We start from the raw sequence: 27,138 nt of genomic DNA on the forward strand, positions 1-27,138 counted from the left end.
AGGTTGGTGGCCACTGCTCCAATACTAACAAGACCATTTGTTGGAATCGCACTGGAACCAGTCCTTATGTAGAAATGTATGTCTGTATAACATTATCATATCACTCTGAACACGCTGTGTCAAAGAGCAGCAGAGAAGGAGACACCTAATTTCCCATTCAAATGTCACCCAATCTCCATAGGAAAAATAGACAGGGCTTCTCCAAAGACACTTGGATTATACAGTAAGTGTCAGTGCACTGAGTATGTGTTCTATTGCAGATAATGACACACTGTGCAGGTTACTTCAGTGTGTGTGTGTTTGCCCCACTGCAGACGGAGACACTGCGCAGGTTCTAGTCCCCCCTCGGCAGTCTAGAAAGAGTCCAGCTCCCATGAGCCTTAGCTCAGTAAACTAAGAGGCCATCTCAGTCTCACTGCCCCAATTAAAATCATACACGCAACTGAGAGATCACTCCACCTATCTTCCCATTTGTTTGACTACCCTGTATGTATGTCTGTCTGATATAAATTGACTCATTCCTTTGGAACAATACTGTACGATGACGACCCTAAACTGTGTAGGAAAAAAACGCAGCGATGCCTGATTCAGAAGTAGGTCTATATTTCTACTCAGCAGCTGGTACACGCCTCAACACTAACTTGAAATGTCCCTTTGTTTATGTGCCCAGAGAAGGAAGCAGCTCACTTTCCTATGATGACAGGCCTATTCTGGGAACAAACCTAACAGGACTTCTGGTGTTGAATAGGAGGAAGAAACATAGATTGGGGGGGTGGGGGAACTTTAGTTACATATTGGGATATTATTTTTGACAATATCGAAATATTATTGTTGTGCTATTGGCTGTACCTGCATTAATTTGTTTTTAACACTATTTCCATGACTGAACAAAACTAAATTTCCTCGTGGCTCTCTTTTCTCTCTGCAGCAGAAACATGGTGAGCAATATGTTTGGAACATCAAATAGCGATACACAGTATTGAATCGCAATACATATAAAATCGTGAGAATTGCAATACATATCGTATCGGCACTTAAGTATTGTGATGTCCCTCGCAGTTCCCAGTCCTAGAAGAACACCCCCGTGGTAAAAACAAAAGGTCTGCTTGATGGAAGAGGGTGCTTTTTCTGTCATGTCTTACAGGAAACTAGAATTCCATCCTGGCTGAAACATTTCCAAAATGTTTGCTGGGATGAGGGTATCATTTAAATCTGTGGCTCAATTTGTGATAAAAAGCGCAATGATTTCTGACAATGTAAAACTTTACTTCAGTGCAAAACTAACTATAGTTACAGTAAGAAGCGGACATCAGCAGCTAATACACTGTAACAAGGTCTCTCTACATCCCACAAAGCAATGGTACATAGCAATAGCAGCATGACCAGTAGACTTCACCTCCGTAATCCAGATTAGGATTGAGGATTCAAGTGAAGTGAAGCTAGTGAGGGCAAGACGGAGCATTGCGACTCTCAACCCAAACAATAACAAACTGACTGCTGCCACTCAGAGGGGAAACTCTTTTAGACAGTGTATAGCTCTGTGGCACCAGGTGTGCCTACCACTGTAAGGATGGCTATGCTAAAGTGTCATGCTGTTATACCTGCCCTGATGGAGATTGAGTGAATGCAGTTGCAGCCACATCTCCTCTGTGTGCGTGCTTGCGTGTGTTTGTCGCACTGCAGATTGACATTCTCCTACTCGCCCTCCCTCCCACAGGGTCCACCTCAGGCATGGGACAGGTATGAATGTGCTCCCCAGCCTGATCACAAAGATCGATAAAAATGGTATAGAGGACAGGGAAGCGTAGATAACCATTCAGAGAAAAGTAACACACTAACGTGCATATAAACCACATACAAAGAGACGCATGCACAGTGGATATCCTAGTGCATATCATACAGACAAATGCACAAGCAAAGACAAATACAAAAACACAGACACACACACGGGTGTTTGAACCCATCGGTCAATCCCACCTAGGACGACAGGAGTATGTTTACTAGGCCCAATCCCCCTAGGCCTGAGCTCTCCCCATAGGCACTTGTAGATCAAAGGATTGGGATTAGCAACATAACAATTAACTTCACCATACCCTTTAATTGGCTACATGGTATTCTCCTATTGCAATTTAGGGAAATTAAGCTAAATTGTACAAAGTTTCCCCCAGAACTAAACAAAATGTTGCATAATGAGGGGAGAAAATCTGTTGATGGTCAAAAATAAAATCTCAACAGTCTTCCTGCACGATTAAGAAGATCATAGTTGAAGTTTTAGTCATTACTTTCTTACTTTTAAGGCTTTTATCCTCGTGTGACTGGTCGAGACTGTGCAAGCGGAGTGCGTGTTACCTGTCGCTGGTGAACTGATTGTTGAGTTTTTGCATAAACAACTTGTTATACAGTACCAGTCAAAAGTTTGGACACACCTACTCATTCCAGGGTAACCAAAAAAAGTGTTAAACAAATCAAAATATATTTAAGATTCTTCTAGGTAGCTACCCTTTGTTTTGATGACAGCTTTGCACACTTGCCATTCTCTCAACCAACTTCATGAGGTAGTCACCTGGAATGTATTTCAATAAACAGGGGTGCCTTGTTAACACTTAAATAGCAGAATGTATTTTCTTCTTAATGCGATTGAGCCAATCAGTTGTGTTATGACAAGGTAGGGTTGGTATACAAAAGATAGGGCTATCAGTACAGGTACATCAAAGCTGGGTTCGAAAGACTGAAAAACAGCTTCTATCTCAAGGCCGTCAGACTGTTAAATAGCCATCACTAGCACAGAGGCTGCTACCTATAGACAGACTTGAAATCACTGGCCACTTTAATAAATGGAACACTAGTCACTTGGATAATGTCTACATATCTTGCATTACCCACCTCATATGTATATACTGTATCCTATACTACTCCACTGTATCTTGTTCAAATTCTATGACATTGCTTGTCCATATATTCTTAATTCCATTCCTTTACTAGATGTGTGTATTGGGTATGTGTTGTGTAATTGTTAGATATTACTGCACTGTCGGAGCTAGAAGCACAAGCATTTCACAACACCTGCAATAACACCTGCTAAACATGTGTGTGACCAGTAAAATTTGATTTGATTTTGGTAAAAGTCCAAATCCATATTATGGCAAGAACAGCTCAAACAAGCAAAGAGTTGAGACATGAAGGTCCGTCAATCAGGAAAATTTCAAGAAATCTTCTGCAAGTGCAGTCACAAAAACAATCAATCTGGCTCTCATGGAGGACCACCACAGGAAAGGAAGACCCAGAGTTACCTCTGCTGCAGAGGAAAAGTTCATTGGAGTTACCAGCCTCAGAAATTGCAGCCCAAATAAATGTGTCTGTTACTTGAACTCTGAAGCATCTCAACATCAACTGTTCAGAGGAGACTGCGTGAATCAGGCCTTCATGGTTGAATTGCTTCAAAGAAACCACTACTAAAGGACACCAATAAGAAGAAGACTTGCTTGGGCCAAAAAAACATGCGCAATGGACATTAGACCGGTGGAAATCTGTATTTTGGTCTGATGAGTCCAAATTTAAGATTTTTGGATCCAACCGCTGTGTCTTTATGAGACGCAGAGCAGGTGAACGGATGATCTCCGCAAGTGTGGTTCCCACCGTGAAGCATGGAGGAGGTGGTGCGATGGAGTGGGGGTGCTTTGCAAGTGACTGTCAGTGATTTATTTAGAATTCAAGGCACACTTAACCAGAATGGCTACTACATCACTCTGCAGCAATATGCCATCCCATCTGGTTTGCACTTAGTGGGACTATCATTTGTTTTTCACATGACAATGACCCAACACACCTCCAGGCTGTGTAAGGGCTATTTGACCAAGAAGCAGAGTGATGGAGTGCTGCATCAGATGACCTGGCCACCCAACCTCAACCCAATTGAGATGGTTTTGGATGAGTTGGACCGCAGAGTGAAGGAAAACCAGCCAACAAGTGCTCAGCATATGTGGGAATACCTTCAAGTGTTGGAAAAGCATTTCTAGATGAAGCTGGTTGAAAGAATGTGAATAGTGTGCAAAGCTGTCAAGGCAAAGGGTGGCTACTTTGAAGAATCTAACACTTTATTGGTTCCTACATAATTCCACAAGTGTTATTTCATAGTTTTTGATGTCTTCACTATTAATTGCAAAAATAAAGCAAAACCCTTGAATGAGTAGGTGTGTCCAAACTTTTGACTGGTACTGTACATGATTTGGAAAATCTATTACATTATTTTGAATAAATCCTACTGTATCTTCATCAAGTACAGTATTTTTGTACGGTACTTCATTTAATTGATAAGAGCATTATTGATTGGTTGTTCCACTACCGCAAGTTTTTCACCAGAAGTGAATAAGCAGAATGTTACGTAATTTGCAGAGAAAATTCATTTGTGGGCAATGTAAATTAATCAAGATCAAGGTTAAGAAACTTTTGTTCTCCCATGAACAGCTGAAAATATCTACAGGAAGGTTGATGTTTTTTTTCACTCTCACACCCACTGTATGAAAGTTATCTTTAAAACACATAATACTCCCTTCATTATTCAATCCATCCAAACCCAAATAGAACTCTAGCCTCTACTCTCGACGCACTTATGGCCATCTGTGAGGTATGGATCGGTGTAGCTAAGCAATATGGCCAATAGCTCCATCTTGACCACTAACACTTAGTGTAAATGTTGTCATATTGCTTGATTTGTTTGATTTGAGATTTAGAAATCCTTAATCTACTCACTTCCTCTTTCCTAGCAGCTAGTGGTAGGCCTACAGCATGCGTCTGGGTCTTAACTACTCACGCTCATCCACCTAAAGACAACCAGACAAAAAACCCTCAACCCTCTCGGTACTCGTCACTCCAGTCTATAGGAAGGGGGAAAACAATAAACCCAACATGTAGTCGTGGCAGTTATTCCCATTGTCTGGTCTCTTTGTTCTCTGTCCGTTTCGTACTTTCCCTACCAGGCAGAGACAGAGTGCTCTCACTAAGTCTGGTCCCCCTCTGCCACTTGCAGATTATACAGTGTCTTCTTCCACTAAACTTCATTAGTATAATATGCCATGCATCTGTAAGAACAAATGTACAGTCGTGGCCAAAAGTTGAGAAGGACACAAATATTCATTTTCAAAGTCTGCTGCCTCAGTTTGTATGATGGCAATTTGCATATACTCCAGAATGTTATGAAGAGTGATCAGATGAATTGGAATTAATTGCAAAGTCCCTCTTTGCCATGCAAATGAACTGAATCCCAAAAAAGCATTTCCACTGTATTTCAGCTGGAGATCACTCTGTCATGCTGATTGAGTTCGAATAACAGACTGGAAGCTTCGAAAAGGATGGTGGTGCTTGGAATCATTGTTCTCCTCTGTCAACCATGGTTACCTGCAAGGAAACATGTGCCGTCATCATTGCTTTGCACAAAAAGGGCTTCACAGGCAAGGATATTGCTGCCAGTAAGATTGCACCAAAAAAAGTTATGGCTTGAATCCCGCTAATGGGACCGATATGGCAACAGCCAGTGAAAGTGCATGGCGGCAAATTCAAAACAACAGATTCCTCAAAACATAGAAGTATTTTACACCATTTTAAAGATAAACTTGTTGTTAATCCCACCACAGTGTCAGATTTCAAAAAGGCTTTACGAAGAAAGCATAAACGATTATGTTAGGTCTGCAAAAGTTCCGTTACAGTCCGTAGAAACATGTCAAACGATGTATAGAATCAATCTTTAGGATGTTTTTTATCATAAATCTTCAATAATGTCCCAACCGGAGTATTCCTTTTTCTTCAGAAATGCAATGGAACTCAAGCTAACTCTCACGTGAACGCTCTCATGCCACTCTGCCAGACCTCTGACTCAATCCCCTCTCATTCCCCCCCTCCTTCACAGTAGAAGCATCAAACAAGGTTCTAAAGACTGATGACATCTAGTGAAAGCCTTAGAAAGTGCAATTTGACACAATAGACACTGTATATTCGATAGGCAAAAAGTTGAAAAACTACAAACCTGGGATTTCCCACTTCCTGGTTGGATTTTTTCTCAGGTTTTTGCCTGCCATATGAGTTCTATTATACTCACAGACATCATTCAAACAGTTTTAGAAACTTCAGAGTGGTTTCTATCCAAAGCCATCTGGGCCTGAGTAGCAGGCAGTTTACTCTGGGCCCCTTATTCATCCAAGCTACTCAATACTGCCCCCAGCCATAAGAAGTTAAATCAACCATTTATCGGATCATCAAGAACCTCAAGGAGAGCGGTTCAATTGTTGTGAATAAGGCTTCAGGGCGGCCAAGAACGTTGAGCAAGCACCAGGACCGTCTCCTAAAGTTGATTCAGCTGTGGGATAGGGGCACCAACAGTACAGAGCTTGCTCAGGAATGGCAGCAGGCAGGTGTGAGTGCATCTGCAAGCACAGTGAGGCGAAGACCTTTGGAGGATGGCCCGGTGTCAAGAAGGGCAGAAAAGAAGCCACTTCTCTCCTGGAAAAACATCAGTGACAGACTGATATTCTGCAAAAGATACAGGGATTGGACTGTTGAGGACTGGGATGAAGTCATTTTCTCTGATGAATCCCCTTTCCGATTGTTTGGGGCATCCGGAAAAAAGCTTGTCCGGAGAAGATAAGGTGAGCGCTACCATCAGTCCTGTGTCATGCCAACAGTAAAGCATCCTGAGACCATTCATGTGTGGGGTTGCTTCTCAGCCAAGGGAGTGGGTTCACTCACAACTTTGCCTAAGAACACAGCCATGAATAAAGAATGGTACCAACATCCTCAGAGAGCAACTTCTCCCAAACATCCAGGAACAGTTTGGTGACGAACAATGCCTTGTCCAGCATGATGGAGCACCTTGCCATAAGGCAAAAGTGATAACTAAGTGGCTCGGGGAACAAAACATTGATATTTTGGTTCCATGGCCAGGAAACTCCCCAGACCTTAATCCCATTGAGAACTTGTGGTCAATCCTCAAGAGGCGGGTGGACAAACAAAAACTCACAAATTCTGACAAACTCCAAGCATTGATTATGCAAGAATGGGCTGCCATCAGTTAGGATGTGACCCAGTAGTTAATTGACAGCATGCCAGGGGAGATTGCAGAGGTCTTGAAAAAGAAGTGTTAACACTGCAAATATTGAGTCTTTGCATCAACTTAACGTAATTGTCAATGAGAGCCTTTTACACGTATGAAATACTTCAGTATTCCATAGTAACATCTGACAAAACTATCTAAAGACAATGAAGCAGCAAACTTTGTGGAAATTAATATTTGTGTCATTCTCAAAACTGTCGGTCACGACTGTATGCAGATGGACTAGAAGGGATGGGCATGGTGATTGTTGCTCTGCACTTTTCATTCATTTAAAACCATGGATCAAATTAAGAAGACAATTGGGGGAACCTTTCCCCTCCATTGTTTTAAGAATCATCTCCATGTTCATCGACCATCAGTGAACCCAAACACGGAACAATTAAAGTGTAATTCCTCAGAATCCCTGATAAATTATTAAATAGTATATGAGTGGAGCTGCGTGGTGACTTATTTTCAGAAATCAGAGTTTAATTTAGTTGATAATGAAAATATGATTTACTAACACAGCCTATAATAACAACCCCACTGTATCAACGCTCTCAGAATATTTGCCTATTACAAACAGTGATATCTTCTGAATGGTATCACCCAATGACAAGTGGATGATATCAGGGCTCCCAAGTGGCACAGCGGTCTAAGGCACTGCCTCTCGGTGCAAGACGCGCCCTGGTTTGAAACCAGGCTGTATCACATCCGGCTGTGTTTGGGAGTCCACTGGGCCAGCACACAATTGGCCCAGCGTTGTCCAAGTTTGGCCGGTGTAGGCCGTCATTGTAAATAAGAATTCGTTTTTATCTTGTTAAATGTTCAATATAAATATTTTTTTAAATGTCACATTCCATTTCAGCCTTTCACAATAGAACACACTCACAGTATTGTTGCAGAAGGTAACACAACATGCCCATGCTGAGTGAGAGAAGGGATAAAAGAGAAATGTCAAAACAAAGCACTGAGCAAGAAAAAAGTATGGTTATTCAAGAGGGAAGAAATATCCAAACATTTCCAACCAGTATACCTGAACCCTCTCTAATTTGCTTGATGTGTACTTGTAACATTGTGTGATTCAATTCATGGAAATCAAACTCTATTTAATATTGATGTTTGTCTAAAGTCAACTGAAATATGTTGACAAAACATATATAATCATATCTGCATTTCATTCCCTTATCTACTTTGTGGAAAGTTATTTCATTCCACCATTCAGTGGGAGGTGTCAAATGGTTGACCAACATAGTCATTGGCTGGGAAAAACCCTGTGACTATAGCACAACAATTGTTTATGCACTCATCAAAGAGCTGTCTGTCTGAAACTCAGAGTAGCCTTACACAATCATTACCAGTGTCCCTGACAAGGTGCTGGCAGAAAGGAAACTGCAGTCAATTTCAGTTCAAAACCGCTGTATATTTCTAAGTTCATCTTATTGAGCAAAAATGGGCAATTGGTAGGCTACAATCAGAGTGCTAACACGTTGAATTAACAAAATGGCACTGCAGTGGATAGCAGCAATCTTACGGGCTCCTGACCAATTCTGATAAATTTGTGTGCTTTTTTTACACTGATCTGAATTTTTTATTTTACATGATGTCTCTGCCATAATTTCCTACGACCAGAAACAGCCATCAGTAACCCTGTTCTGCTTTCTCCAGACCAGGCCCTAGTCCCCGAGACTCAAAAGAGGAAGCGGCAAGTGAACCGGCACCCTGACGAGACTACGTCGGAGAACAAATAGACCACCATTGCCCTGTGTTCTATTCGCGAACATGCAATCACTGGGAAAAAAACTGGATGAGCTCCGTTCGAGACTACCGTATCAACGGGACCTGAAACTGTAATGTCCTATGTTTCTCAGAGTCGTGGCTTAACGAGGACATGGATAAACATCTTGCTGGTTTTTCTATGCATCGCCAAGACTGGACGGCAGACTCGGGTAAGACGAAGGGAGGAGGGGTGGTTCTCATTGTTGCTGGCACTAAGACCGCACTCAATGATCTGCATAAGGCCATAAGAAAACGCAAATTCAGAGGCAGCATTTCTCATGGCCGGTGATTTTAATGCATGGAAACTTAAATCCATTTTCTTATTTTTACCAGCATGTCACCTGTGCATCAGTGACAAAACGCTCTAGATAACCTTTATTCCACACACAGAAACAAATACAAGGCCCTCCCTCACCCTCCCTTTGGCACATCACATAATAACTCGATTCTCCTGCTTGCAAACAAAAACTCGAACCGAAAGTACCAATGATGCGCTCAATACTGGTTAGGTTATGTTCCCGGGATTCATCCAATTACATTGAGGAGTTTACCACATCAGTCACTGGCTTCATTAATAAGTGCCTCGACAACGTCGTCCCCACAAAGGCTGTACGTACATACCCCAACCAGAACCCATGTATTACAGGCAACATGGGCCTACCAGACGAGCTAAATGTCTTCTATGTCCGCTTTGAGGCAAGCAACCCTGAACCATGCATGAGAGCACCAGCTGTTCTGGCTGAGTTTGTGATCTTGCTCTCTGTAGCCAATGTGAGTAAGACTTTTAAACAGGTTAAAATTCGCAAGGCCGCGGAGCCTGACGGAATACCAGGATGTGTATTCAGAGCATGCGGTAACCAGCTGGCAAGTGTCTTCACTGACATTTTCAACCTATCCCTGACCCAGTTTGTAATTCCAACTTGTTTCAAGCAGACCACCATAGTCCCCATGCCCAAGAACCCCTAAATGACTATCAAACTAAATTAACTGCCTAAATGACTATAGCCCCGTAGCAATCACATTGATAGCCATTAAATGCTTTAAAAGACTGGTCATGGCTCACATCAACACCATCATCCCAGAAACCCTGGACCCACTCCAAATTTGCACACCGCCCCAACAGATCCACAGATGACGCAATCCACACTGCCCTCACCCACCTGGACAAAAGGAATACTTATGTAAAAATGCTGTTCATTGGTGTTAAATGCTGAGCTGTAGTCATAGTCCCCTCCAAGCTCAGGATCTTGGGTCTGAACACCTTCCTCTGCAACTGGATCCTGGACTTCCTGACGGGCCATGGTGAGGGTAGGCGGTGAGGGTAGTCAACAACACATCCGTCACGCTGATCATCAACACTGGGGCCCCTCAGGGTTGTGTGCTTTGTCCCCTCATGCACTCCCTGTTCACCCATGACTGAGTGTCTGTAAATGACACCAACACCATCATCAAGTTTGCTGACCACACATCGGTGGTAGGACTGATTACCGACGGCAATGAGACAGCCTATATGGAGCTCAGAGACCTGGCTGTGTGGTGCCAGGACAACAACCTTTCCCCCCTCAACATCATCAAGAGAAAGGAGCTGATTGTGGACTACAGGAAATGGAGGGACAAGCACGACCCCATTCCCATCGATGGGGCTGTAGTGGAGCGGGTCGAGAGTTCCTTGGTGTCCACTAGAGGTCGACCGATTAATTGGAATGGCCGATTAATTAGGGCCAATTTCAAGTTTTCATAATCGGAAATCGGTATTTTTGGACGCCGATTTCCGATTATTATTTTTTTAGACCTTTATTTAACTAGGCAAGTCAGTTAAAGAACACATTCTTATTTTCAATTACGGCCTAGGAACGGTGGGTTAACTGCCTTGTTCAGGGGCAGAACGACAGATTTTCACCTTGTCAGCTCAGGGGACCCAATCTTGCAACCGTACAGTTAACTAGTCCAACGCTCTAACCATTGCACTCCACGAGGAGCCTGCCTGTTACACGAATGCAGTAGAAGCCAAGGTAAATCGCTAGCTAGCATTAAACTTATCTTGTAAAATACAATCAATCATAATCACTAGTTATAACTTCTAATACAGTTTAGCAGGCAATATTAACCAGGTGAAATTGTGTCATTTCTCTTGCGTTCATTGCACGCAGAGTCTGGGTATATGCAACAGTTTTGGCTGCCTGGCTCATTGCAAACTAATTTGACAGATTTTTACATAATTATGACATAACATTGAAGGTTGTGCAATGTAACAAAAATATTTGGACTTAGGGATGCCACCCGTTAGATAAAATACCGAACGGTTCCGTATTTCACTGAAATAGACGTTTTGTTTTCGAAATGATAGTTTACGGATTCGACCATATTAATGACCAAAGGCCCTTATTTGTGTGTGTTATTATGTTATAATTAAATCTGATTTGATAGAGGAGACTGACTGAGCAGCAGCAGGCCCGTAATCATTCATTCAAACAGCACTTTCGTGCGTTTTGCCAGCAGCTCTTCGCAAGCACAGCGCTGTTTATGACTTCAAGCCTATCAGCCTAATGGCTGGTGTAACCATTGTGAAATGGCTAGCTAGTTAGCTGGGTGTGCGCTAATACCGTTTCAAACGTCGCTCGCTTTTAGATTTGGAGTAGTTGCGCTGCAAGGGCCGCGGCTTTTGTGAAGCGATGGGTAACGCTGCTTCGAGTGTGGCTGTTGTCGATGTGTTCCTGGTTCGAGCCCAGGTAGGGGCGAGGAGAGGGACGGAAGCTATACTGTTACACTGGCAATACTATAGTGCCTATAAGAACATCCAATAGTCAAAGGTATATGAAATACAAATGGTATAGAAATAGTCCTATAAATACTATATTAACTACAACCTAAAACCTCTTACCTTGGAATATTGAAGGCTCATGTTAAAAGGAACCACCAACTTTCATATGTTCTGAGCAAGGAACTTAAACATTAGATTTTTTACATGGCACATATTTTACATGGCACACATTTTTACATGGTACATATTGCATATTGGCACATTACTTTCTTCTCCAACACTTTGTTTTTGCATTATTTAAACCAAATTGAACATGTTTCATTATTTATTTGAGGATAAATTGATTTTATTGATGTTTTATATTAAGTTAAAATAAGTGTTCATTCAGTATTGTTGTTATTGTCATTATTACAAATAAATAAAAAGTCAGCTGATTAATCGGTATCAGCTTTTTTGGTCCTCCAATAATCGGTATCTGCGTTGAAAAAAATCATAATCGGTCGACCTCTAGTGTCCACATCACTAAAGAATTAACATGGTCCACACACACCCACACAGTTGTAAATAGGGCCCCTCAGGAAAATGAAAGGATTTGGCATAGGCCCTCAGATCCTCAAAAAGTTCTACAGCTGCACCATTGAGAGCATCTTGACTGGCTGCATCACTGCTTAGTACGGAAACTGCAAAGCACTCGACCGCAAGGTGCTTCAGACGGTGGTGAGTACAGCCCAGTACATAACTGGGGCCGAGCTCCCTGCCATCCAGGACTTCTATACCAGGCAGTGTCAGAGGAAGCTAATCAAATGGCTACCCAGACTACCAGCATTGACACTTTTTAAACTAACTCTTGCACTAACTCTATGCACACACACTGGTCTCTACCGACACACTCCCATACACATACTTACACCCCAACACAGACACATATACTCAAGCCACACGCACACACGCTGCGGCTGCTACTGCTCCCCATACGCTGCTGCTACTGCTCCATCTATTATCTATCCTGTTGCCTTGTCACTTTACCCCTACCTATATGTACATAGCTACCTCAATTACATCGTACCCCTGCACATCGACTCAGTACTGGTACTCCCTATATATAGCCATGTTATGTTCTACTCCCTGTATATAGCCATGTTATTTTTACTCTTTATTATTATTTGTTAACCACTGTGAATGTATTCCTCGTGACACTATTTTTATTTTATCTTTAACTCTGCATTGTTGGAAAATGACCCGTAAGTAAGCATTTCGCTGTTAGTCTATAACTGTTGTTTACGAAGCATGTGACAAATAAAATGTTATTTGATTTAGTTTAGAACAGGGATTTCCAACCATTTCTAGCATGAGAGCTACTTTTAAAAAATGTAACATGGCGAGCTACTCATGTTTTTCTAACTTTCAAATAGGCAAAATCTTCTCTTCTCTCCCCTGCAATTCTTTCCCAGGTCATTAATGTAAAAGAGAAAGTACTAGGTTCTGTCAACATATCTGGTCAAATAATAATAAACAACTACGGGGGCCCTACAAAATCTGTATTTTTTCTCCCCAAATTCTGTTTTATATTTTCCCAAATTATGTTCTCAGTTATACTTTTTTTGGCTATAGATTTTTTGTTTTCACTCGTAAAATGATGATTGTTCATATAGAGACAACATTGGATGTTCTAAGTCCATGCAATGTTGAAATCACAGACGAAATGTTATTTTAGGTCTGGGTGAAAATGGAAAAAAATAAAGTGCAGAATTTAATTACGCCTTTTTTTACTTTTAAAAAATGATTTAACTTTTATTTTACACTGAACAATTGAGGAATATGCTTCTAATGTGCCGGTCTAGCAATGGTTCTGTACTGCTGCTGCTCATTTCAAAGCTAAGTTCGCAAATAACATAATAGATACAAATGATGTACTTACTCGCTTTGCAGTTTCCTAAACTTCTGCCAGGTAAGGCAACTTTGGCGCAGACAGAGGGCTGCCTCGCTTCTAGCTCTTAGGAAACTTTGCAGTATTTTGTTTTTTGATGTATTATTTATTACATTGTTAGCCCAGAAAATGTTGTGTTATTATATACAGCCAGAAAGAACTATTGGACATCAGAGCGGCGGTAACTCACCAGCACTACCAGCATTATGACCAGGAATACGACTTTCCCGAAGCGGGGATCCTTTGTTCGCACCACCCAGGGCAATTGAACTGATTCAAGAGGCCGACCCAAAACAAGGAGAGGTACATGGTAACTGAACTATTCTTCCCAGAGAGACATCAGGGATTGTAATATACTCTGTTTCACGGAAACATGGCTCTCTCGGGATATACTGTCGGAGTCTGTCCTGCCACCTGGATTCTCAGTTCATCGTGCCGACAGGAATAAACATCTCTCCGGGAAGAAGAAGGGCAGGGGTGTATGTTTCATGATTAACGACTCATGGTGTAATTATGATAACATACAGGAACTCAAGTCCTTTTGTTCACCCAACCTAGAATACCTCAAAATGTAGACCGTATTATCTCCTAAGGTAATTTTCTTCGGTTATAGTCACAGCTGTGTATATCCCCCCTCAAGCCGATACCATGACGGCCTTCAAGGAACCATATATCCTCAGGCTGCATTCATTGTAGCTGGGTATTTAAACAAAGCAAATTTGAGGAAAAGGCTGCCTAAATTCTATCAGCATATCAACTGTAGTTGCTGCTAAAACACTCGACCACTGTTACTCCAACTACCGGGATGCATACAAGGCCCTCTCACGCCCTCCTTTCGGAAAATCTGACCACAACTCCATTTTGATCCTCCCTTCCTATAGGCAGAAACTCAAACAGGAAGTACCTGTGCTAAAGACTATTCAATGCTGGTCTGAACAATCGGAATCCACACTAAGATTGTTTTGATCACGAGGACAGGGATATTTCCTGGGCAGTTTCCGAGAATAATATTGACGAATACCGTGACGATTACTGACTTTATCCGAAAGCGTACAGGAGATATTGTACCCACTGACTTTTAAAACCTAAATGGCTAAATGGCAGCATTCGCTCAAAACTGAAAGCGCAAACCAACGCATTTAACCATGGCAAGGTGACTTGGAATATGGCAGAATAAAAACAGTGTAGTCATTCACTCTGCAAGTCAATCAAACAGGCAAAACGTCAGTATAGAGACAAAGTGGAGTCGCAATTCAACGGCTCAAATACGAAATGTATGTGGCAGGGTCTACACACAATCACAGACTACAAAAGGATAAACAGCTACGTCGCGGACACCGACGTCTTACACCTGGACAAGCAAAACATGTTCTATGCCCACTTTGCGGATAACACAGTGCCAAAAAAAGGACTGTGGGCTCTCCTTCTCCGTGGCCGACGTGAGAAAGACATTTAAACATATTAACCCTCGCAAGGCTGCTGGCCCAGACGGCATTCCTAGCCATGTCCTCAGAACATGCGCAGACCAGCTGGCTGGTGTGTTTACGGACATATTCAATCTCTCCCTATCCCAGTCTGCTGTCCCCACATGCTTCAAGATGGCCACCATTGTTCATGTACCCAATAATGAAAAAGTAACTGAACTATATGACTATCGCCCCGTAGCACTCACTTCTGTCATCATGAAGTGCTTTGAGAGACTAGTCAAGGATCATATCACCTCCACCCTACCTGACACCCTAGACCCACTCCAATTTGCTTTCCGCTCCAATGGGTCCACAGACGATGCAATCGCCATCACACTGCCCTAACCCATCTGTACAAGAGGAATACCTATGTAAGAATGCTGTTCATTGACTATAGCTCAGCATTCAAAACCATAGTACCCTCCAAGCTCATCATTAAGCTTGAGGCCAGGGGTCTGAACCCCGCCCTGTGCAATTGGGTCCTGGACTTCCTGATGGGCCGCCCCCAGGTGGTGGGAAACAACACCTTCGCTGATTCTCAACACTGGGGCTCCACAAGGGTGCATGGAAATCAGTGTCTTTGTTAGTGTCTCCCTGTTCACCCATGACTGCGTGGCCAAGCACACCTCCAACTCAGTCATCAAGTTTGCAGACGACACAACAGTAGTAGGCTTGACTACCAATGATCAGACAGCCTACAGGGAGGAGGTGAGGGATCTGGGAGTGTGGTGCCAGGAAAATAACCTCTCACTCAATGTCAACAAAACAAAGGAAATGATAGTGGACTTCAGGAAACAGGAGAGGGAGCATCCCCCTATCCACATCGATGGGGCAGCAGTGGAGAAGGTGGAAAGTTTTAAGTTCTTCGGCGTACACATCACTCAAATGGTCCACCCACACAGACAGTGTGGTGAAGAAGGTGCAACAGCGCCTCTTCAACCTTAGGAGGCTGAAGAAAATTGGCTTGTCACATAATACCCACAAACTTTTACAGATGCACAATTGAGAGCCTCCTGTATCACCACCTGGTATGGCAACTGCACCTCCCATAACCGCAATGCTCTCCAGGACACCTACAGCACCCAATGTCACAGGAAGGCCAAAAAGACCATCAAGGACAACAACCACCTGAGCCACGGCCTGTTCACCCAGCTATCATCCAGAAAGCGAGTTCCGTACAGATGCATCAAAGCTGGGACCGAGAGACTGAGAAACAGCTTCAGATTGTTAAATAGCCTATATACAGACTTGAAATCATTGGTCACTTTAATAATGTTTACATCTCATATGTATATACTATATTCTATACTACTGTATCTTAGTCTATTCCACTCTGACATTGCTCGTCCATATATCTTAATTCCATTCCTTTACTTAGATTTGTGTGTTTTTTGGTATATGTTGTGAAACTGTTAGATATTGCTGCACTGTCGGAACTAGAAGCACAAGCATTTCGCTACACCCGCAATAACATTTGCTAGACACGTGTATGTCACCAATAATATTTGATTTGATTTGCAGTTAACATTTAATTGAGAAGGTTTTGGGGAAAGTATTTCTGTCAATCCGCAAGAAGGTTATCACAACTGGCTACACACTGAGTGATAGACAAACATGCGCACCACACATACAGACAGGAACAATATTGCTGGAAATTGACTTGCAGATATTGTGTTAGGTTTGGCTTTTTAAGCCAATAGTGGCTAACCAGGGGTGAGATCATGTCAATGCTGTGTTGATTAGATAGTAGCTGGTAGCTTGAGGTGTCTGATAATTGTGAGATTTGTTAAGGACAGTTTGTGGTGGAACACGTGAAAATTGCATGTACAGTGCCTTCCGGAAGTATTCCGACTTTTCACATTTTATTATGTTACTGCCTTATTCTAAAATATATGAAACAAAACATTTCTCAGCAATCTACACGCAATACCCCATAATGACAAAGTGAAAACTGGTTCAGAAAATTTTGCTAATGTATTACAAATTTTAAAAACAGAAATAAACTTAGTTACATAAGTATTCAGAACCTTTGCTATGAGACTCGAAATTGAGCTCAGGTGCATCCTGTTTCTATTGATCATCCTTGAGATGTTTCTACAACTTGGAGTCCGCCTGTGGTAAATGAAATTGATTGGACATGATTTGGAAAAGCACACCTGTCTATATACAGTCCCACAGTTGACAGTGCATGTCAGAGCAAAAATCAAGCAATGAGGTTGATAAAGGTTTATGAATCTGCAATAAACAGTTAATACATTGGTTGGAATTGTGTTCCATCAAGTATACTGTAATGTACAGTGTTACTGTCAGAGCAATCCAAAGCCTAACACTCAGAAACAGCTAAGAAATATACTCATGGCTGAGAAATTAAGCCTAGAAATTAAGCCTTCTTAATTTACCTGATAATAATGGGCTTGGCTCTTGTTTGTTTCCTTCAAAACCGGTGATCTGTATCAACTCTCAATGCCCCCAAGGGGACCCAGTGACATACACCAGGTGTATGTGGGTAAGGTGAGCAGTTCCCTTGAGAGGACAGAGAACGACCTGTCCAACTGTTGTTTCTCTCATTCAACTGTGTGGCTCAATATCAGGCAAAGGAGACAGGGCCAGTAATGGCTGCTTTAAACTAGGTTGACTACCCATACATAAAAATGTGGATATATATATTATTATATTAACATGCTACAACGATAATTGTGTAAGCTCAAAACAATACATATGGTGATAAAGTACACAAACTTGTGATAAAGTACATGTCTGTGGGGGTTAAAGGTTGAAAGGGTGAAAGGGATAACAGGCTTTAAACGTTATCATCTACAGTTTTTAAAATACGTGTCCAGAATAGACACTAATGCCTCAAAGTTATTTCACGTAGGCCTAGTTTACCAAGCTTAGGTCACATCACAACAACCTAAAACATTGTGTTGAATAGAACAATGTAACAGCTAATCACAGTCTAACAAAGCCAAGTGCAACGCGGCCAGTGAATGCCGTGATTTCAATTCTCACAGAACAAAAACCCGTTTGTGCGATTATTGTCCGACAAGCTCGCGATGAGGCAAACAAAAAAAGATCCATTCCAGATGATGCATTCTTTGTTTTCAACCAAACGCGCACCCAGCTCCACAGCGGAGGCTACTGTTCGTAGGGCATTTGAGAAGACGAATTTGCATCACTTATTCAACAGGTGACTAGGCAATAAAACCGCTTAGCATGGTTTACTGTGCCTTTGTGTCATGATAATATGATAACGTGACGGGGCTTTAGACTTTTAGGCAAATTACAAGTCTGTAAATTGTAGGCATATTTGGTCATTCTGCAGTCTAATAGCGTGCCCGTATGAGTTTGATAAGGACAGTGACTCACCTCAATCCATTTCTGCGCTTCTAGAAACGCGGGCTCCGAGGCCGATTCGGAGAGGGGATGTCGCTGGTGTGGTTGTCCTCTATCTGCAGCGGGACTTGCCATTTGCAAAGCTGCTCAGTATTAAAATAGACCAACAATAAATCTACAAATGTAGGCTATTGGAAATCCTCAGGCTACAGCCTCAGCACCTGACCGTGAAAACCCGATAATGCCGTTTATTTATTTTTACTTGACTTGCTGTGTAGCCAGTCTCCCCCACTCTCCTTCGGTCTATGTATCAAACCCCAAGCACTGCACTTGCAGCTACCCCCTGTAACTCCCGTGTAGCCTACTGGGACTGTGGACCGAGTCGCCTCGCTCGCACCGCAATATGAATTGCATCGATGGCTAAAAATACACGGAGCAGTGCTGCTGTGCGGTCAGCCAATGCAAAGACAGCAAGCAATTCCATCAGCCACTCCGGATCACACACCCAGTTTCCCGACAGCAGCAACACAGAGCAGTGAAGAGAATTATCATTGGGTGTGTTCGAGCAGTACGCCTAACGAAGCCGACTGTAGAAATTAGGCGAGTGAAGTTGGGGGAGGTGCATCTATAATAGCCGAAAGACGGACACTGCAAGGCTCAGATGAACATGTCAGTGTCAACATGGCTGCTATTTTTATTTAAAAAAATATTTATAGATGTCAAAATAAACTTTTCTATACCCTCATATCACACACTTACAAACTGAAAACATAACGTTTGTACAATTAATTGGTCTCAATTAAAAGGTCTCAAATATCACTTTAATTTGTGTTCCCTGTAGCTCTTAGAATAACAGCAAAGCTGGTTCCTGTTTAAGTCCCTTCTTTTACCCTCCTAATGATTGGTTGACAAATAGTCCCTCCCACAATGCAGGTGATGCTGCATGGTGCAGTTGGTGAGGAGCAACTGCAGCGATTTAAGGATGCACTATGCAGAATTCACTCCTCCATTTCCTGGTTGCTAAAATTCTAATGGTTGGCCTAATTTCAGTTTATGTGACAAAACAAGCAAGTATAGCATAGAGAATCATTGTACCATGTAAACTGCGGAGAATCATTTTTTTCATCCGTGGCGTGTATTCATGGATGTCAAGGGAAGCCAAGCTTCCCCAAATATTTGACTAAATAAATAAATAAATAAAAACATGTATTTCTTCTCTCTGTGTGTTTTAAGAATTTTCTGTAAATTCGCAAGTGGCTAAATCTCACCGGAGAAATCATCCAAGTAAGGGAAACAGCACCCCTCTCAGTACGTGTAGCCCATGTATCTGATGCTGTCTGGACCAAAAGAGTATGACATGTTGCGGCTGTAGCGTTTGACTGATTGATGCCAGCAAGCATTTGGCTTCCCTTAATTAAACAAATATTAAAGAATGAACTGAGCTCAACGGTGGGTTGTCCTGGTGTAGCAAAACACCCCACAATGGAAACCAGTTTGGATTTGGCATCACACCAATCAAATCACATCCTAAGCAAAACATAATTTTACTATTTGGTCCGCTTCTGTTGATGTCATGCAGTAGCTAGCTCGCTAAATCGGCTTTTTCCTAAGCCATGGATGAAGATGGGGATTTGGACTTGTGGTTTTGACTTAATTCTCAGTACAGGCCAATGATTATGACGGCGATTCTGATTAATATGTTGTGCCACTGGCCTGGGAGGTTTGAAGTTCAATATGTAGTCTAGATGTAGCCTAGGCCTTTTAGGCTCACGTTAACTAGCTAGCTAATTTAGCTGGTTCATTTTTGCCCATGCAAGGAAGTTAGGCTAGCAAGCAATTTAGCTAGATAGCCTATGACAACAAAAACTAAAAGCGTACTGTATGACAGAGCCATAGACTGTTTTGCCAACATGAAAGAAAGAAGGATGGCATTGGCGTTCAGCTAATCTTCAAGTAGGGTGATTCCAACGTTTATTTTTGCTTACACACGCATGCACACACACATAAACACACACACACAGAAGATGGTACCAGAGGGGATGGCGGCCGTTTTATTGTCTCTCAACCAACCGTGCTATTTTGTTTGTTTTTTCACCTTATTTGTAACTTATTTTGTACATAATGTTGCTGCTTATTTTATACATAATGTCTCTTATGACTGAAAAGTGGTTATGGACATCAGAACAGCGATTACTCACCTTGAACTGGACAAAGAATTTTTCTTTAATGAGTTGGACGAGAGGAATTTACTCCAGACACCCGAACAGGTCCTCATCCCCGTCATTCGCAGGAGAAAGAGACGGAGGTTTCTGGATGGAGATCGGGGTGCCTTGTGAGGATCCGGCGACAAGTGGCTAATCTGCCTTTGCCATATGTCCTATTGGCCAACGTACAATCGCTGGATAATATAGTGGACAAACTACAAGCATGTATATCCTACCAACGGGACATTAAAAACTGTAATATCTAATATTTCACAGAGTCGTAGCTGAACGACGACATACATTTTTTAAATGTATTTTTAAATTTCACCTTTATTTGACCAGGTAGGCTAGTTGAGAACACCTTTATTTAACCAGGTAGGCTAGTTGAGAACACCTTTATTTAACCAGGTAGGCTAGTTGAGAACAAGTTCTCATTTGCAACTGCGACCCGGCCAAGATAAAGCGTAGCAATTCGACACATACAACAACACAGAGTTACACATGGAATAAACAAAACATACAGACAATTATACAGTAGAACAAAATAAAATAAAAAGTCTATATACAGTGAGTGCAAACGAGGTAAGTTAAGGAAATAAATAGGCCATGGTGGTGAAGTAATTACAATTTAGCAATTAAACACTGGAATGGTAGATCGGCAGAAGATTAATGTGCAGCTAGAGATACTGGGGTGCAAAGGAGCAAAATAAATAAATACCAGGATGGGGGATGAGGTAGGTAGATAGATGGGCTGTTTACAGATGGGCTATGTACAGGTGCATTGATCTGTCAGCTGCTCTGACAGCTGGTGCTTAAAGCTAGTGAGGGAGATGTGAGTCTCCAGCTTCAGAGATTTTTGCAATTCGTTCCAGTCATGGGCAGCAGAGAACTGGAAGGAAAGACGACCAAACGAGGAATTGGCTTTGGGGGTGACCAGTGAGATATACCTGCTGGAGCGCGTGCTACGAGTGGGTGCTGCTATGGTGACCAGTGAGCTGAGATAAGGCGGGGCTTTACCTAGTAGAGACTTGTAGATAACCTGTAGCCAGTGTGTTTGGCGACGAGTATGAAGCGAGGGCCAACCAACGAGAGCGTACAGGTTGCAATGGTGGGTAGTGTATGGGGCTTTGGTGACAAAACCCCTCATGATAAGTTGTAGACCATACTATCTACCTATTTACCTAGAGAGTTTATCTATATTCTTCGTAGCTGTCTTTTTACCACCACAAACCGATGCTGACACTAAGACCGCACTCAATGAGCTGTATATGGCCATAAGCAAACAGGAACATTTTCATCCAGAGGTGGTACTCCTAGTGGCCTGGGACTTTAATGCAGGGAAACTTAAATCCAATTTAAGCTCTTCCTTGCCCTTCATTTGGCATATCTGACCATAATTCTATCCACCTGATTCCTGCTTACAAGCAAAAATTAAAGCAGGAAGCACCAATGACTCGGTCAATAAAAAAAATGGTCAGATGAAGCAGATGCTGAGCTACAGGACTGTTTTGCTAGCACAGACTGGAATATGTTCCGGGATTCTTCCGATGATATTGAGGAGTACACCACGTCCGTCACTGGCTTCATCAATAAGTGCATTGGTGACGTCCCACCGTACAGTGGCTGTACGTACATACCCCAACCAGAAGCTATTGATTACAGGCAACATCTGCACAGAGCTAAAGGGTAGAGCTACCGCTTTCAAGGAGCCGGATGCTAAAATGGAAGCTTATAAGAAATCCCGCTATGCCCTCCGATGAACCATCAAACAGGCAAAGCATCAATATAGGACTAAGATCGAATCGTACTACACCGGCTCGGACGCTCGTCGGATGTGGCAGAGCTTGCCAACCATTACAGACTACAAAGAGAAGCACAGCCGAGAGCTGCCCAGTGACATGAGCCTACCAGACGAGCTAAATCAAATCAAAATCAAATCAAATTTATTTATATAGCCCTTCGTACATCAGCTGATATCTCAAAGTGCTGTACAGAAACCCAGCCTAAAACCCCAAACAGCAAGCAATGCAGGTGTAGAAGCACGGTGGCTAGGAAAAACTCCCTAGAAAGGCCAAAACCTAGGAAGAAACCTAGAGCGGAACCAGGCTATGTGGGGTGGCCAGTCCTCTTCTAGCTGTGCCGGGTGGAGATTATAACAGAACATGGCCAAGATGTTCAAATGTTCATAAATGACCAGCATGGTCGTATAATAATAAGGCAGAACTGTTGAAACTGGAGCAGCAGCACGGCCATGTGGACTGGGGACAGCAAGGAGTCATCATGTCAGGTAATCCTGGGGTATGGTCCTAGGGCTCAGGTCCTCCGAGAGAGAGAAAGAAAGAGAGAAGGAGAGAATTAGAGAACGCACACTTAGATTCACACAAGACACCGAATAGGACAGGAGAAGTACTCCAGATATAACAAACTGACCCTAGCCCCCCGACACATAAACTACTGCAGCATAAATACTGGAGGCTGAGACAGGAGGGGTCAGGAGACACTGTGGACCCATCCAAGGACACCCCCGGACATGGCCAAACAGGAAGGATATAACCCCACCCACTTTGCCAAAGCACAGCCCCCACACCACTAGAGGGATATCTTCAACCACCAACTTACCATCCTGAGACAGGGCCGAGTATAGCCCACAAAGATCTCCGCCATGGCACAACCTAAGGGGGGGCTTACTTCTATGCTCACTTCAGGGCAAGTAACACTGAAACATTCATGAGAGCATCAGCTGTTCCAGATGACTGTGTGATCAGGCTCTCCGCAGCCGATGTGAGTAACACCGTCAACTTCTTTGGGACTGGGGGGCAGTATTGAGTAGCTGGATGAATAAGGTGCCCAGAGTAAACTGCCTGCTACTACTGCTACCTGCTAGTACTACTGCCTGCTACTAGAATATGCATATAATTAGAATATTTCGATAGAAAACACTCTGAAGTTTCTAAAACTGTTTGAATGATGTCTGTGAGTATAACAGAACTCATATGGCAGGCAAAAACCTGAGAAAAAAATCCAACCAGGAAGTGGGAAATCTGAGGTTTGTAGTTTTTTAAGTCATTGCCTATCGAATATACAGCGTCTATGGGGTCCTATTGGACTTCCTAAGACTTCCACTAGATGTCAACAGTCTTTAGAACCTTGTTTGATGCTTATACTGTGAGGGAGGGGGGAATGGGAGCTGAATGAGTCAGGGATCTGCCAGAGTGGCATGAGCTGATCACGCGTGCTCAAGTGAGAGCGACCTGCATTTATCGCATTTCTACAGACAAAGGAATTCTCCGGTTGAAACATTATTGAAGATTTGTGTTAAAAACATCCTAAAGATTGATTCTATACGTCGTTTGACATGTTTCTACGAACTGTAATATGACTTTTCGTCTGAACTTTCGCCTGGACTTGCCCGCGCGTCGTGAGTTTGGATTGTGTTCTAAACGCACGAACAGAAAGTAGGAATTTGGACATAAATTATGATCTTTATCGAACAAATCAAACATTTATTGTGGAACTGGGATTCCTGGGAGTGCATTCTGATGAAGATCATCAAAGTAAGTGAATATTTATAATGCTATTTCTGACTTCTGTTGACTCCACAACATGGCGGATATATGTATGGCTTGTTTTGTTGTCTGAGCGCTGTACTCAGATTATTGCATGGTGTGCTTTTTCGGTAAAGCTTTTTTGAAGTCTGACACAGCGGTTGCATTAAGGAGAAGTGGATCTAAAATTACATGCATTACACTTGTATCTTTTAGCAATGTTTATTATGAGTATTTTTGTAAATTGATGTGGCTCTCTACAAAATCACCGGATGTTTTGGAACTACTGAACGTAACGCGCCAATGTAAACTGAGATTTGTGGATATAAATATGAACTTTATTGAACAAAACATACATGTATTGTGTAAAATGAAGTCCTATGAGTGTCATCTGATGAAGATCATCAAAGGTTAGTGATTTATTTTATCTCTATTTCTGCTTTTTGTGACTCCTCTCTTTGGCTGGAAAAATGGCTGTGTATTTCTGTGACTAGGTACTGACCTAACATAATCGTTTGGTGTGCTTTCGTCGTAAAGCCTTTTTGAAATCAGACACTGTGGCTGGATTTACAACAAGTTTCTCTTTAAAATGTTGTGAAATACTTGTATGTCCGAGGAATTTAAATTATGGGATTTCTGTTGTTTTGAATTTGGCGCCCTGCACTTTTACTGGCTGTTGTTGAGGTGGGATGCTACCGTCCCACATATCCCAGAGAGGTTAAACAGGTCAACATTCACAAGGACGCAGGGCCAGGCGGATTACCAGGACGTGTACTCCGAGGATGCGCTGACCATCTGGCAAGTGTCTTCACTGATATTTTCAACCTCTCCCTATTTGAGTCTGTAATAGCAACATGTTTCAAGCAGACCACCACTTCCTGTGCCCAAGAACACTAAGGTAACCTGCCTAAATGACGACCAACCGTAGCACTCACGTCTGTAGCCATGAAGTGCTTTGACAGGATGGTCATGGCTCACATCCAAACCATTATCCCAGAAACCCTAGACCCACTCCAATTTTCATACCACCCCAACAGATCTACAGACGATGCAATCTCTATTGCACTCCACACTGCCCTTTCACACCTGGACAAAAGGAACCCCTATGTGAGAATGCTATTCATTGACTACAGTTCAGTGTTCAACACCATAGTGCCCTCAAAGCTCATCACTAAGCTAAGGACCCTAGGACTAAACACCTTCCTCTGAAACTGGATCCTGTACTTCCTGACGGCCACCCCCAGGTGGTAAGGGTAGGAAACAACACATCCGCCAAGCTGATCCTCAACACGGTGGCCACTCAGGGGTGCGTGCTCAGTCCCCTCCTGTACTTCCTGTTCACTCATGACTGCACGGCCAGGCACGACTTCAACACCATCATTAAGTTTGCAGATGACACAGCAAGTGATATTAGCATATGAAGATACCATGGGATGAATATCGCTCATTTGTCGTTGTTTCTTGTTGGAAGCCCACTCATGAATGGTATCCCGAACTTACAGAGTGAATTTAAGAGCGAATAGTGCCTAAACACAATGCAACAAGTTCACTGCTAAAGGAGAAATTAAGATGAGCAACATTTTTGAACATGCAGCATAGCTAACCTGGTTTGACTTTTGCCTAAGCAGAGTCATCCTTCACATTTCAGCAGTTTAAACCAATCCAGACAAGATATGACTGATCTCATGGAATCCAAATTCTCATTAGATTCAACTGCTGTAGCCTTAAGATTTAGTTAATGGTGATGAAAAAGAAAGACACATCATTGACAAACACATATTACACACCAAATTAATAAAACAATATTGCTTAGGCTAGTCAATGTATTTTATACTCAATAGTTTGTCAATAGAAGGAATTCAAATGGCATAATGGCATAAAACAGCATGTTTTCTTGTCCTCTACTGGCATCTTCAGGAACATTGCTGAAATGAGGATACTTGAAAAGTCACTTCCCACTTTCTCTCTGTCATGTCTCAAATCCTGGTGCACCTTTTAAATCGAACAGTTTGAACTGCATTTTGAGGCCTGTATTGTGTCACCTCCAACTGGTATATCTTCCCTATGAGGGGTCATAGCTCAATGGAGGATCATTTGATTGCAGATCAAGAGGTCCCAGATTCAAATCCTGGTGCCCCCTTAAAATCAAGTTGTTTAAACTTGTATATGCATTTTGATGCCTATGTTGTCAACATGAGGGGGTTTAGCTCAACGGTAGAGCATTAATCTGATATAAATCTTCAATAAGCCTATTCAATATACGTATTTCCTTAATGTTTTGTAATGCCTCAAAAATATTTAAATGGACTTGTTTTTAAACAAATGAAACTGAGTAGCTGGCGGGTGTTGGGAACTGGATTGATCTCTGACCTATTTCCTGTGAGATAATGACAACCAGGATCATCAATTAGCTGGAAGAGCAGTGAATTTGAACAATGCTTAGCATGAGAAAATGAGAATGCAAGAAGATACAAGTCCACTCCACTCTTCAGTCAACTCTTTAGACAGCAGGCGTTCTGCTCAGTGGAGCCGTTGTTTGAGGCAGATATGATACCTGCAGTGAAATGTTAGCATATTGATACAAAACAAAAATACCTTATTTACATAAGTATTCAGACCCTTTGCTATGAGACTCCATGTTTAGCTCAGGTGCATCCTGATCATCCTTGAGATGTTTCTACAACTTGATTGGAGTCCACCTGTGGTAAATTCAATTGATTAGATATGATTTGGGAAGGCACACACTTGTCTATATTAGGTCCCAGAGTTGACAGTGCATGTCAGAGCAAAAACCAAATGATAAGGTCGAAGGAATTCTCCATAGAGCTCAGAGACAGGATAGTGTCGGGGGACAGATCTGGGGAATGGTACCAAAACATGTGTGCAGCATTGAATGTCCCTAAGAACACATTGGCCTCCATCATTCATAAATGGAAGAGGTTTGGAACCACCAAGACTCTTCCTAGATCTGGCCACCCGGTCAAATTTAGCAATCGGGGTAGATGGGCCTTGGTCAGGGAGGTGACCAAGAACCCGATGGTC

General features: G+C 42.4%; 1 protein-coding gene across 11 annotated transcripts in view; it reads right to left on the bottom strand.

Annotated features, from left to right (window-relative positions):
• LOC109864863 (LIM and calponin homology domains-containing protein 1) overlaps nucleotides 1-18,941 on the bottom strand; it is a 148,829-nt gene extending 129,888 nt beyond the window's left edge. For 4 of the 11 annotated variants that reach the window (XM_031797568.1, XM_031797574.1, XM_031797569.1 and 1 more), the window contains exon 1: nucleotides 18,381-18,940. In XM_031797568.1, coding sequence (XP_031653428.1) covers nucleotides 18,381-18,482 — 102 coding nt within the window. In that variant the 5' untranslated portion in view covers nucleotides 18,483-18,940. Of the gene's footprint in view, nucleotides 1-18,380 lie in introns of all 11 variants that reach the window. The other 7 variants (XM_031797571.1, XM_031797570.1, XM_020452879.2 and 4 more) reach the window with 4 other exon arrangements.
• Nucleotides 18,942-27,138: the final 8,197 nt, after the last annotated feature.

This window comes from Oncorhynchus kisutch, linkage group LG19 (assembly GCF_002021735.2).
Source record: "Oncorhynchus kisutch isolate 150728-3 linkage group LG19, Okis_V2, whole genome shotgun sequence".
NCBI classification, from domain to species: Eukaryota; Metazoa; Chordata; class Actinopteri; order Salmoniformes; family Salmonidae; genus Oncorhynchus; species Oncorhynchus kisutch.